The sequence below is a fragment of the Capsicum annuum genome, chromosome 7, assembly GCF_002878395.1.
Source record: "Capsicum annuum cultivar UCD-10X-F1 chromosome 7, UCD10Xv1.1, whole genome shotgun sequence".
Lineage (NCBI taxonomy): Eukaryota > Viridiplantae > Streptophyta > Magnoliopsida > Solanales > Solanaceae > Capsicum > Capsicum annuum.
In genome coordinates, this window is record NC_061117.1 from 185,033,600 (window position 1) to 185,046,805 (window position 13,206).

The window sequence follows — 13,206 nt, forward strand, 5'->3', positions numbered from 1 at the left end:
TAGCGAGTCTAAACAACTTTTTCTCCCCTCCTTTCCCCTGTAACCCTGCATACAAGCTCTCAAAAGCGGCCGTCTTAGCTGCCGTGACTGCTGACTTAGCCTCCGTGATGATTAACAGCATATGCAAAAACCAGATATTGATACAATCCAAACGGCCTCCGAGTTGCTAAAGAGGATGCTTACGGGTCAAAAGACACTTGATGACTTCTTGATGGCTATCAAAGAGCATCCATTGGATGATTATGATGATCAAGGAGGCTCAAGGGATGTTAGAGAGGCCAAGGGAAGGAAAAACGGGGCTAAAAAGCCCCCGAAAGAAGACATGTGCCCCATCCGCTTTGGAGGTGCGCCCATCCCGCTCTAGACCCGCTAGAGCGGGTCAAAACAACCCACTATACCATGGGATGCGCCCCATATGCTCCACAAATGCTCAAGCATGTGCTTAATGGGCTTCTATTTTTTGTCTTTCCTAAATGGGTCACTTTTTGGCCTATATGATGTAATAACTTAGCCTAGACTATCAATAGGACGTCTTTTCATTTTAGTAAGTAGTTATTGATGAATTATGAATGTAAACACTTGTGAAAGTGTGAGGCAAGCTTGGATTAGCTTGTGGCAAGCGTGGAATCGCTTGTGTTGATTCATCGTTTAGAAACGTGGGTTGCTCGGGAATCCAATTCCCTTGAGGTCTACGTAGGAGATTAGGTGCTTTGTGTGACATTGAATAGAGCGTTTAGGGTTTGATACACTCTTCATTTGTTATTCATTCATCCATTGTGTCTATCTATTATTTGATCTCTATCTATCCTTACCTTTTGTTTTCGTATCGTAGTTTAGTTTTCGATTCTGTACTTTGTTCGTATATCAGATATTAACTCAAATAAGGATTGATAGTGTTTATGACAAAGAACTACTTTTTTTTAGAAAAGGGTAACTTCGTATTCACACGAAAAAATCATCATCCAAAAAACGATGAATTGGAAACTTAAATCCCGCAAAGTGGTGGGCACACCCCATCAAAGTATTCTTATAAGTTTCCTATAAAATCCCCTAATTCTATTGTCTCCCCTTTCAATTCTTGTTTACACCCGAAAAAAAAAAGACTTATACTCTTCATCTTAATCTTCTGTATGTTGGTCTTCTGATCTTCTAAGGACCCCTACCATTCCTTTCTCTCCACAAGGTCCACCATATGCATGCTGGAATTGTTCTCCACCAATCTTCTTCTCTCCCTCTTTTACCAATTCCCGAACAGTTCTCCAGCAACTCTAGGGTTGTATTAGGCATCACCCAGCTGACTCCTCAAATGCACAAAAAGATGTTCCATAGGCTTGTGGCAGTATTGCAATGTAGGAACAAATGATTGGTAGCTTCTGCTTCCTTCCTGCTCACACATAAAGCATCTAGAACATATCTGCCATCCTCTCTTCTGCAATGCCTCATGAGTGAGGCATGCTTTCCTGCACACTAACCAAGTGAAGCATGATACTTCAGGGGGCGTCTGGATTTCCAAATTGTCTGCCAAGGCCATGTGTTTGTTGCTGTCCGGCTAGAATTGAGCTTCCAGTAGCTTGACTGTGAACTGGCTTTTGCTATGGAGTTTCCAAGTAGGCTTGTCTGGACTCATAGAAATACCACAAAAAGTGCTTAGGATTCCCAGTAGGCTTGCTACTTGCCCAATTTCCCAGTCATTTAGTGCTCTCTTGAATAGCAAATTCCATCCTTGCAGTGTTAACAAAGGCGCGTGTAAGCCCTTAAGTGAGGCTATACCCAAAGGCAAGACATTGTATAGGAAGTGGCCAAGGGCAAGGGCAGCTTAATGGAATTTGTGGCCTAAAGCCAAACCTTAACAAACGGCCATAAATATATATATTCCAACAACAATAACAACATACCTAATGTATTCCCACAAAGTGGGGTCTGGGGAGGGTAAAGTGTACGCAGTCCATACCACTACCTCAAATGAAGTAGAGACGTTTCCGATAGACCCCAGGTCTGGGATGAATAACAATATAACAAGCAGAAAACATTAACAACAAACAACAAAATGGGGTAACACACCACTAGATAATGAAAGAAACAAGAAATCCACCGAGTAATATTATGAACTATCTATCCGAAATCACAAATATCACCAAAACAACACGAACAAGAAACCACAGGACACATGCATAACATTATGACTACAGGTACATCGACAAACAAAGTACTCCCTACTAGTAAGGACGCACTACTACCTACTAACCCTCTACCCTATCTGCGTCCTCCACACCGTCCTATCAAGGGTCATGTCCTCTGTAAGTTGTAACTGCTCCATGTCATGTCTAATCACTTCCCTTCAATATTTCTTCGAACTACCTCTACCCCATTTGATACTATCCATAGCGAGCCTCTCACATGGAGCATTCATGCACCGCCTCATCACAAGCCTAAACCATCTCAACCTCAACTCCCGCATCTTGTCTTCCACCGAAATCACTCTCACCTTCTCTCAAATAACCTCATTTCTAATTCTATCCCTTCTAGTAAGTCCGCACATCTATCTCAACATCCTAATCTCTGCCACCTTCAACTTTTAAATATGGAAGTTTTTAACTGGCCAACACTGCACTCAATACAACATAGTCGGTTCGAAGTGCCATTTTGTCGAACTTACCTTTAAACTTAGGAGGCACCTTCTTATCACACAAGGCTCTCGAAGCGAGCTATTTCAACCACCCAGCACCAATACGGTGCAGGTGCATGACATCCTCGTTAATCTCTCCATTCCCCTGAATCATAGACTCAAAACACTTAAAACTATCTCTCTTTCGAATGGCGTGAGAATCCAGCTTCACTACCACGTCATCCTCATACGTCAAATCACTATAGTTACACTCCAAGCACTTCGTCTTGGTCCTGCTCACCCTTTCCTTTAGGGGTCTTCTGGTGAGGTATAAGCCGGAATAAAATGTAGGATTATTTTATCCCATGTTTGGTTGGAGGTATTAGTTAGCCAAGAGATTATTATCCCACCATTTATGCTTTAGTGATGGGATAAGTTATCCCAAACTTTCATAGTATGACTCAACAACTAGATACCCCTATAGTTGTTGCAACTCTAAATGTCTCCCTTGTTATTATATAAAGGAATCATCGTGCTCCATTGCCAAGCTTTCGGCATCTTCATCGTCCTAAAAATGATGTTAAACAACATTGTCAGCCATTTCATCCCTGCCCCACCAGTGCTTTTCCAAAAATCCACCAGAATCTCGTCTGACCCAGTCGCCCTACTTAAACGCATCCTACGAATAGCACCCTTGACCTCCTCCAACTTAATACGCCTACATAACCATAATCGTGACACCTCTTTGAGTGCTCCAAGTCCCACAGCACTAAACCTTCGACCCCCTCGTCGTTCGAAAATCTATCAAAATAAGACTGTCACCTCCTCCTAATGGGGGTGTCATCCACCAACACTTTGTCATCCTCAACCCTTAATGCACTCCACTTGGTCAAGGTCACGGGCCCTCTGCTCCCTAGCCTTGGCAAGCCTATACAACTTCTTAACCCCACCTTTCTCATCTATAGCCGCATACAAGCTCTCAAAAGTTTGTCTTCGTTGCTGTAACCGCTAACTTAGCCTCTTTACTAGCTAACTTATACTCCTCCCTATTTGTCCGCTTCTCCTCGCCATCCTTGATCTTAGCCAACTTCGCATAAGCCACCTTCTTAGTCTCTACCTTAACTTCTTCGTTCCACCACCAAAATAACTATATATATACCAATCATGTTATTCTATGTCTTAGTTTGACCTGGCATGAAGTTTAAGAATGTAAAACTTAAGCTAGAGGTATGTATGCCATACTATTTTTTTAATCTTCTGATCTTAAACATGTCATGCTATTCCTATAAGACAGTGTGGAATTAATGCTATAACGAAAAGTAAGGTTAGCAACTTATTAAATTCAGAAAGATACATTTTTTTAAAATAGATTAAAAAAGAAAGTGAGACACATAAATTAAGATAGAGGAGTATTTGATAAGACTGATATATATCTTTGTATAATATGAGAATCAAACAATGAACATACGAAAAAATACAGCAACATACTCAGTTACTACCTAGTGAGGTCAGGGGAGGGTAAAATGTACGAAAAAATGAAAAAGGGTATGCACTTCAAATTATTTATAGCTCATTTAGAAAATATTTGGCTAAAGTTGAAAAATGCCTAATTGAAATTGAAAAAAAGAAATATCTGGATATTGAAACTTTGTTTGGACATGAATTTAACTTGGAAAAAGTTGAATTTTGTAAGTGAAAATCATTATTTCACTTTAAATAAATTATATATATGATATATCATTAATTATATACATCATATAATAGTATTTAGCATTTTTTGGGCCTAAAGCAAGCTTTTTACTTTCTTTAGGCTTATGTTGGCAATGCCTTAGGGTAGTGTATCACTTGCATAAAAGAAAATCACAATGTTATAAGCTAGATAAGTGTAGACTTGCTGCAAATGCCTTTCTAAAATTTACCAAACATTAAGGTCTAGATATCTGTTCATACTTCATAATTCAGCAACTTATACCCAACCACATATGAATTTACACTCTTAAGTGACCACAACATCTAAGTCCAAGGGAAGGAGACGTTTTGGCAAACCACAAGTTAGAATAGATAGCTTTCATGTGTATCCATTCCCGATGTAAACCTACTTTCCTAATTAAGGTACATCAAACCCTAAGCAGTCCTTTGGTTGTTGGTTAGAGATATGCAGGTATCAATAATATAGAGATTAGTTATAAACGGACTTAGACTGCCAGCACTATATACATATGCCAGTAAATTGAGACAATGCCCAATTTAAAAAAGACCAAGAGAGAGAGAGAGAAGCAACTGAAGCCAAACTAACAGCTGAGCTTCACCAAGAGGAGGAGTTTCGCCATCTGTGTGAAGATTGTTCTGAAAAACCAATGGAGGTGACCTTGTACTCTTGGGAACCAATGGACTCTCATTCTGAAACAATGGAGACGACTGATTTTTCTGGGAAACAAAGCTGCCCTGATCACCGAATATCAAATCTGAACAACTACCAAAAAAAGGTGGGAAGAATTAGATAGCTCAGTGTGCATTTTAAATGAAAAAGTTAACAATTCCACACTATAACCACAAGTACATTCTGTGGCAAAAATGCTTATTGAGTTGTTTAAGACAGTCCTTACTCATGACAAGTTACATCAAGAAACAAAATGGAATGTTTCACATAATAGAGAACAGTATTTGGTGAATTAAAAAAGGAAATAAAAATTATACCTTCCCCTCATGGTCTTGGAGGCTCCCAGAAGTTCTGCATGAGAAGAAAATGAAGTAGGTGGCCCAGTTCTTCTCAAATCTTGAACTTGGGAAGCTCTCGAACTAGCAGAGAAGGCACTTTCAGCATAAGCTGAAGCTAAAGGTGGCACTACTTCGGGAGACTGTTGGTGGGGTTGGGCATCATAATCATGGTAGATGTATTTTTGCCCATAACCCCATTTAGGAAGAGTTTCAGTGGGTCTACAGGTTGGTGAATGGAAAATATTCAGTTAGCCTTAACGAGTATATATGATCTCTGAAAACCATGTGAAGCCTAATCCTAAAGTTTTACGGAATAAATAAAGAATTTCAATTTACTATTGCGAGAATCACCCAAATGAGTTAACAGCAGATTGTCCAGGCAAGTAGTCCAAACAGTAGTTAACTATTACTCACTTGCATATCAAGGAGTTCCGGTAGTGGGTGCGGACTGCTGTGTTAAAATCTACACTTTTTCTAAACATGCTTAATGTTTACACTATTTGACAAGTAATATACATGTTTTTGAATTTGTTTGTGAATATGTCTGTAAGAAAAAACCCTAGTAATAATAATTAGAAGAAAAGTACGAAAATGGGGCAAGTGAGTACCTGGAAGATGGAGGGAAGGTAGAAGGAGGAGGGGAAGGATTCCCAAAAGGGGTTTGGGATTTTGGAGGAGCAATGGGCCCTGTATTCTTCCCGAATCCTTCAAACGCCATTCTTCGCGCCTAGCATACAACAAACGGTGTTGCTGTTTGGGTTTTTCTTTTCTTCTTCAACAAAAACACTCTTTGTTGCACTTGCTCGATCAAATGAGAAAATTTGGCTAATTGGACTTTTGAAGTTTCCGACTAACAAAATGAAGGGTAAATCTCATTAATATACCAAATTGAGTTCGCATTCAAATTTTAGCCTCAAATAAAAAAAAAAAATCTTAAAATAATTTTTTTATTAATTAATATTTTTTAAATAAAATTATAATAGAGAACAACTCCATATTTATATCTTTTACTTTTTTTTCTCTTTTTAATTTTACTTTAATTTTTATTTTTTATTTTATTTTTTTTAATCATGACGCTTTTCTTTTTTTCCTCCCAATTTCTTTTTTTATTTTACTTTAATTTTTTACTTTTTTTTAGTTTTTCTCAACCCTTACTTTCTTTTTCTTTACACATCTCAATGTCTACTTTTATAAAATAAATTTTATTTATTTTTTTTTTAATATTTTTCTTCATTTTCTTCTTTTTCAACATTTTTTATTATTTTTATTTTTTTCTTCGATTTCTTCCATTCAAGTTACATCTCACGAATGAGAGTTGACACTATCATATTATAAAGGCAAGAATTATGACTTTCAAACAATAAGCTACGTTTCATGGACAAGAGTTGACACTACCACATTGTAGAGGCAAAACTAGTGACTTTCAAATAATAAGTCATGTTTTATGGGTAAGAATTGATACTATCGTATTGTATTTTGATTTATGAGATGTTTTATAACTCTTACCTTATAAGCAAGACTTAGCTCAGGAACTTTTAAATAACAAATTATGCCCCACGAACAAGAATTGACTCTATGTTGTTATGTTTCCATTTATGAGATGTTCTACAAATATTGTCTTAGGGGCAAAACTTAGCTCAAGGACTTTCAAACTACAGATTATGCCCCACGGGCAAAAGTTGATTCTACCATGTTATATTTTCATTCATGAGATGTTCTACGACTATTGCCTTAGAGGCAAGATTTAACTCAAGGACTTTCAAACTACAAATTATACCCAACAGGTAAGAGTTGACCTTACCACGTTATGTTTTCATTTTTGAGATATTCTACAAATATTGCCTTAGAGGCAAGACTTAACTCAAGGACTTTCAAACTACAAATTATTTCCTACGGGCAAGAGTTGACTCTACCACATTATGTTTTCATTTCTAAGATGTTCACAGCTACTGCCTTAGAGGCAAGACTAGCTCAAGGACTTTCAAACTACAAATTATGTCCCACGAGTAAGAGTTAGTTCTACCACGTTATGTTTTCATACCTTTAAATTTGTTTTGATGTCAAAAAAGAAGATCCCTTTGCGGATTATTCATTTTTTTATTTATTAGCAAAATATAATAGAAGTTGAGAAAAAAGAAAAAAGCGATCAACCAAAATAGAGAAATAAAAAAAAAGATTGAGAAAAAAATGGCAAGAAAAAAACGAACAATTAAAAAAATTGAGAAAAATAAAAATGGGAGAAAAAATAAAAATAAAGTTTGAGAAAAATGAGGGAAAAAAGAGAAATGATAAAAATAAAAAATAAAGGTTCAGACAAATGAATTAAAAAAATAAAGAAAAAGATAATGTTTGAGAAAAAGATAAAGGTTGAGACAAATGAATTAAAACATGAAAATAAAATTAAAGGAAAAAATAAAAAATGAGAAAATAAAAATAAAAATAGCATTTAAGAACAAATGAGTATGAAAAGTTTAAAAATATTTGAGGTGCAGAGGGCAAAATTGTACTTATATTATACTAAAAATGGAAGGAAGGCTAGTCTTTAAAGACTTTTCTATTAGGGTCAAAAATCCAAAACCACCCACTATTGAGACTATAACATGTAATTTCCTGCAAAATGAACTACTTTAATTTTCCATTTTAAAATAAAGTAAAACAAATTAATAAAGAATTGAATTATAATAAAATATTATTACAAATTAATGGAGGTATTTACAAATATATTTAAATATAAAATCATAACTTATTCTTTTAATTTCAAATTATTCTTTTCCTTTCTCTAACTTTTTTCTCCTTTATTCTTACTAAAATTCATTGTTTCTTCAATTTTTTTTTTTTTTGAAATTCATATTTTATTTCTAAATATTCTGTCTCCTCCCAAATTATAAGTTTTCTACTCTCCTTTAATTTTAGTATCATTTTTTTCAAAAGAAAAAGTTTGTGTATATATGTGTGTAATCGATCAGATAAAAAAAGATCGATGATTAATCAGTTCGATAAAAAAATTACTGATGATTAATCTATCAGACTAATTACTATAATCGGTCGGCTATTGAATAACATAGAAAATCGATGTTTAACGTTGATCGAATCGATAATTGATCTGTCCATATATCGATCAAATCGATAATTAATATGGCTATATCTGTCAGATTGGTAGTCGATCTGTCTATACCTATCGAATCGATAATCGATCTGTCTGTATTTATCGGGTTGATAATCAATCTCTTCATATCTGTTGAATCGATAACTGATCTGTCCATATATCGGTCAAATTGATAATCGATTTGTCTATGCGAATCTTTAAAAAATTTGGTGGGAGGATTTGTTGTGAAAATATTATTGACAGTTGGTAATTTGTGAATTAATTTGTAACTTTTAAAAGTTGTAATTAAATTTTAAATCATAATAAATTAATTTAAGATTTTGCTTTTGAGGTTGGAATAATGACATTTACAAAAAAAATATTTAATTTTCTTATTTAAATAATACTAGTCACAACTAAGGCGGGGCATAGAGATGAGCCAACTCAGGGCTTGACTTGACTCATATGTATTTAATTCGGCTCAATTCAGCTCGATCGAAGATTGGTCAAAGCTTAAGCTCGCTTGCGGTTGGCTCGTTTTGGTCATATACACCACCTCAGGAAAGCAGCCGGTACTGGAAATAATTGCATAAGATTAAACTTGGTATGCATACCTGGTACAATAAGAATGGACATGTTGTGAATGCTTAGAAGATACTCTATCTCTGATAGTTATACGAAGCTTAGTGGGTGGAAAAATTATAGGAGAGGAGCAGAACTAATATGGAGCAGAATAGCACTCCCAAAACATAGGTCTATAATGTGGCTGGCAACGCAAGACAAACTACTTACCAAGGAGAGATTACAGAGGATTGGCTTGTGCAAAGAGTCTAATTACTGTGTCCTGTGTGAGCAGCAGCAGATAGAAGATACTACACATCTATTTGGGACATGTGAAGTAGCACAAATTCTTTGGCAAAAACTGGAAAGTTGATTGCACATCAGTCTGCACAAAAAAGATATCAAGCAATCCATTCTCTTGATAAGGAAGCAGCGGTGGAAGAAGTTTAAAAAAGAAGTAGTTGCAGCAGCAGTTGGAGCACTGATACACGATATTTGGCTAGCCAGAAATGGTAAAATATTCAGGCAACACAAAGTGAATTCCGAGTTTTTGTTTCAACAAATACAAATAGCAGTGCGAGAGAGAGTTGAAAGGTACAGAGGATCCAAATATGCTAGAAAATGTATAGGTTTTTTGATGACAATATGTAAAAAAAAAAAAAGATGATCCATGGATATATAATTAAATCAAGTTAAATGCAATTATCAATTTAAATTAGTAATGATTATATTTTTCAGACGAACTTATCACAAATTTAATTTTTAATGACGTAGCATTACACATAACTAAACTTTACAAAGACGGTTCGGCTCAGTCAAATACTGTAAAAAGCTCAGTTTACCTCGACTTGATAGAGCTGAGCTTGGGCTCGACCCTCTCAACTCAACGCTAAGCATGCTCCCATAATTTGATTTTGAAGCTTTGAAACTCATTTTGAAATGATTCAAACGAGAATTTTTTATAGGAGCTAATAGAGGAAAACAAGCAGCACAAACAAAATATATAGGAAGAAGTTGTAATGGATGAGAACACACAACTGGTATGGAAAGAGGGTCTATTGTTCAGAAATGAATGTTTACTCTGCCCCGGAGGCATTTTTCTTCGGAAACACCAAGGGATGAAACTCAACATTGATGGCTCCTTTGACTATCATAACAAAGTTGGCGGAGCTGGGGGATTAATTCGAGATAAGCATGGGAATTGGGTCTATGGCTTTAGTGCCAAATTCGCTGCTCAGTCGCCTATAGACACGGAAGCAACAGCCCTATACTCAGGACTAAAAATGGCTGCAAAACTGAAATGTCACAAGCTTAGCATTAAGAGTCACAGATTCTGAAAACTTGGCTACATCTATCAATGATGCTTTACAACCTGATAACAATTTAATTATCATGTGCAGGGATCTTCTACAGGTGCTGGGGAACCCGCGGGTACGCCATGAAGATAGAAGGCATAACAAAGTTGCGGATAGCTTAGCTAAGGCAGGCAGGAAGAAGGAAGTACCGAAGTACCTCAGTTTTTTGAAGAATGGGCAGTTCCACCTGTGTTTATTCGTAAAGTTATTACAATAGACAAAGAAGGAACTCCTAATTTTGCAAAGCGGTCTTTAGATATTAACCAGTGTGATATCTACTAGTGACCACTCTTTTGTAAGGCAAGACTAGCCGTTATCTGCTAATATGTGTAATATTAACACTTCAGAAAACGACCCTATGGGGTCAATTCCACAGCTTTGCAATATGTATGATGCATATTAAGTAATGAATAAATTCTCTTTCAACCAGAAAAAAAACTCTCTCCAAAAATTCTCTTATGAAACATAGTTTGACAAAAATACTTCTCAAAAGAAGCTATGTATAAAAACTTAGCCAAACAGACTTCAAGTAACAAAAAAGCGAGTACATCCATCAAATTAAATAGGTCATGATAGTTTTGATAGCTATGGCTATTCAAGTAATACAATGGATGTACAAACTTGGGATGTAGTGTTCCACCATGCACTGGTTTGCAGCATAGTAGAAAAAATTAAGAAGTCATCACTTAACAGGACAAACACAATGTATGATGTGATTGGGGAAACCAGTAACCCCAACTAGCTGGACCTGGCTAGGCTTACCAGTCCACCATTTAAAGTTCTGCCAGAGCTGAGATGACTAGGCTTTGCCAAAGTACGATAGCTCTGTCTGGTGTGCAATCTTTTCAACAGCCATCCACCACTCCTCCTCATCTTCACATGTTCCGTCCTGCAATCAGTAACAAAAAAAGGCAGTCAGACTCATCTAGATTACATAAGAGAGGAAAAGGAAAAAGGAGAGAAATTCTTGCCTCGCTAACAATCAACATCAGTTTTATTCCATTACAGGTCCATTTTAACCAGCCAATCAACTCAACAGTTGCACCCATATTGATAAATCCTACCACTACCAAGTTAACTTGCAAGTCTTGGTTCTGTTCTAACACAGGCAAACAACTAATGACCCGAAAACGATTGAACTGCACTATTGACTATTTACAAAAATAAAACAAGAAAATGGGAATTAAAACAGAACGGGAGAAAATCCGTAACCCTTTGCATTGCTCAGCTACTGAGCTTTAGTATCACCTAAAGTTTGGGTTTTGCTCACTTAGATCCTACCATATCAATTTTCCCCAAGATCTGAGATCCATGAGACATCTAAACATGATGAAAAGTCACCTGTGTGGGATAGCTAATATTCCAAGAAAAAAAAAGAATCACTTTATCCAAGTATATTTAAAAAATATTAACAAGAAGCTGGAAGGTGAAGATAAACAACCTCAGTAAGATCCAATGCTTTCTGTACGTTCTCAATGCTGTCTGCAACTCTTACGGCTTCAAGCCACCATTCTTTCTTGCAGCTGCTGGAAATGCTTTTGTCACTAGTTACAGTTGGCTTCTCCTCATCCAAATTATGTCCAGGCAGATTGACGGAAATGGATGAATGAGGTATGACATTATCAGGGACAGGTCGCAAGGGAGATCGATAGCCTTTTAACATTATTAAAGGGTCATCATTTTTTAGCCAAAAAGTTCAGCTGGTGAATGAAAGTAAGACTATCATTTACCTCGGCAATCAGGATCGTGGCACTTCTGATAATAAACATTCCTTCGCAGATCAACTACGTATATAACTGACACCATATGCGAGGAGGGTCATTAAGAACATATCAATGCTCAGAATCTATCTAAATTAATCTGTAAAACATGCTCCGGGCATGACTATAGCTGATGCTGCCAATAGTGAAAATGGAAACATATCCAGCAAGCGCAAGGTCGCCTTGGAAGAGAAATTGAAGCGTGGAGAACAACTCAAACAGATGTGACTACTAACAATAATTTTTTCCTTGCAAAAGTAAAATTAGTGATGCATTACCATGATTGCTTTTATGTTGTCTGCCGATTCTTTCACAGAATCTATTTCTAGACATGTTGTAGACCATCAATGCATACTCAGAGAACCAGTACCAACTTCGGATTTTTCCTGCAAAGAAAGTAATACAGAAAAAGTAAGCAGTACTACTTGGTTTCACACTGTGACACATGTGGAGTGCTACACCTTTTAAGCACTGACAAATAGAAAACTGGAATTAGAACACTATCTGTGACACCCAGGTATCAAAACGATGACGACAGTCATGGCCCAGTATGGCAGACACATAGTTCACAGCAACAACTACGAGCCTTTGATGCAAAGCTAGTTGATGTCGGCTATATATCCTCATTCTCCATATTGCTCCTTCTGAACCCATTTCATTCAAATTAAGGTTCTCTATATTTTCCAATGACATACAAATATGCAACAAGATTAAAAAAACTCTTAGCAGAAGTTGGACCTAATGTAAGCTTACCAGCATGACTAAGCCTTAAACCCGACTAGTTGGTATTGCCTATATGGATTTTTTTCTACCATTGTGTTCCAACTTTTGAGTTCCCTTCATCGCAGACTTTGGAGACTAGGGCACAAATTGCAACAAATGCAAAAAGTTTAGGTGATTTCTTTGTATTTGCTTAGGTTTTGTGGACACTCTCTCTCTTCCTCCCTACCCTCTCTCTCGCTCGCACCGGTCACCGGCCCCCTGCGCCGACCGTCGGCGCTGACCCGACCCGACCTCTGGTCCCCGGCGCTGCCCTAACGGCTCTCTCTCTCTCTCCCTACCCTCTCTCCCTCTTTCTCGCACCGGTCCCCGGCGCCGTCGCTGACCTTCGGCGCCGACCCG

General features: G+C 37.0%; 2 protein-coding genes across 11 annotated transcripts in view; both read right to left on the reverse strand.

Moving 5' to 3' along the window:
- Positions 1–6,180, reverse strand: part of LOC107854842 (SAC3 family protein B) — a 25,056-nt gene extending 18,876 nt beyond the window's left edge. Inside the window, exons 1-3 of one of the 6 annotated variants that reach the window (XM_047415306.1) lie at positions 5,932–6,180; positions 5,303–5,542; positions 4,902–5,078 (exon numbers count right to left, since the gene is read on the reverse strand). In XM_047415306.1, coding sequence (XP_047271262.1) covers positions 4,902–5,078; positions 5,303–5,542; positions 5,932–6,041 — 527 coding nt within the window. In that variant the 5' untranslated portion in view covers positions 6,042–6,180. Of the gene's footprint in view, positions 1–4,886; positions 5,079–5,302; positions 5,543–5,931 lie in introns of all 6 variants that reach the window. The other 5 variants (XM_047415305.1, XM_047415308.1, XM_047415307.1 and 2 more) reach the window with 5 other exon arrangements.
- Positions 6,181–8,747: 2,567 nt separating this feature from the next.
- LOC107878408 (DNA-directed primase/polymerase protein) overlaps positions 8,748–13,206 on the reverse strand; it is a 39,922-nt gene continuing 35,463 nt past the window's right edge. For 2 of the 5 annotated variants that reach the window (XM_016725384.2, XM_016725386.2), the window contains exons 13-16: positions 12,363–12,470; positions 12,055–12,120; positions 11,766–11,977; positions 10,745–11,213 (exon numbers count right to left, since the gene is read on the reverse strand). In XM_016725384.2, coding sequence (XP_016580870.1) covers positions 11,124–11,213; positions 11,766–11,977; positions 12,055–12,120; positions 12,363–12,470 — 476 coding nt within the window. In that variant the 3' untranslated portion in view covers positions 10,745–11,123. The other 3 variants (XR_007057692.1, XR_001676869.2, XM_047415311.1) reach the window with 3 other exon arrangements.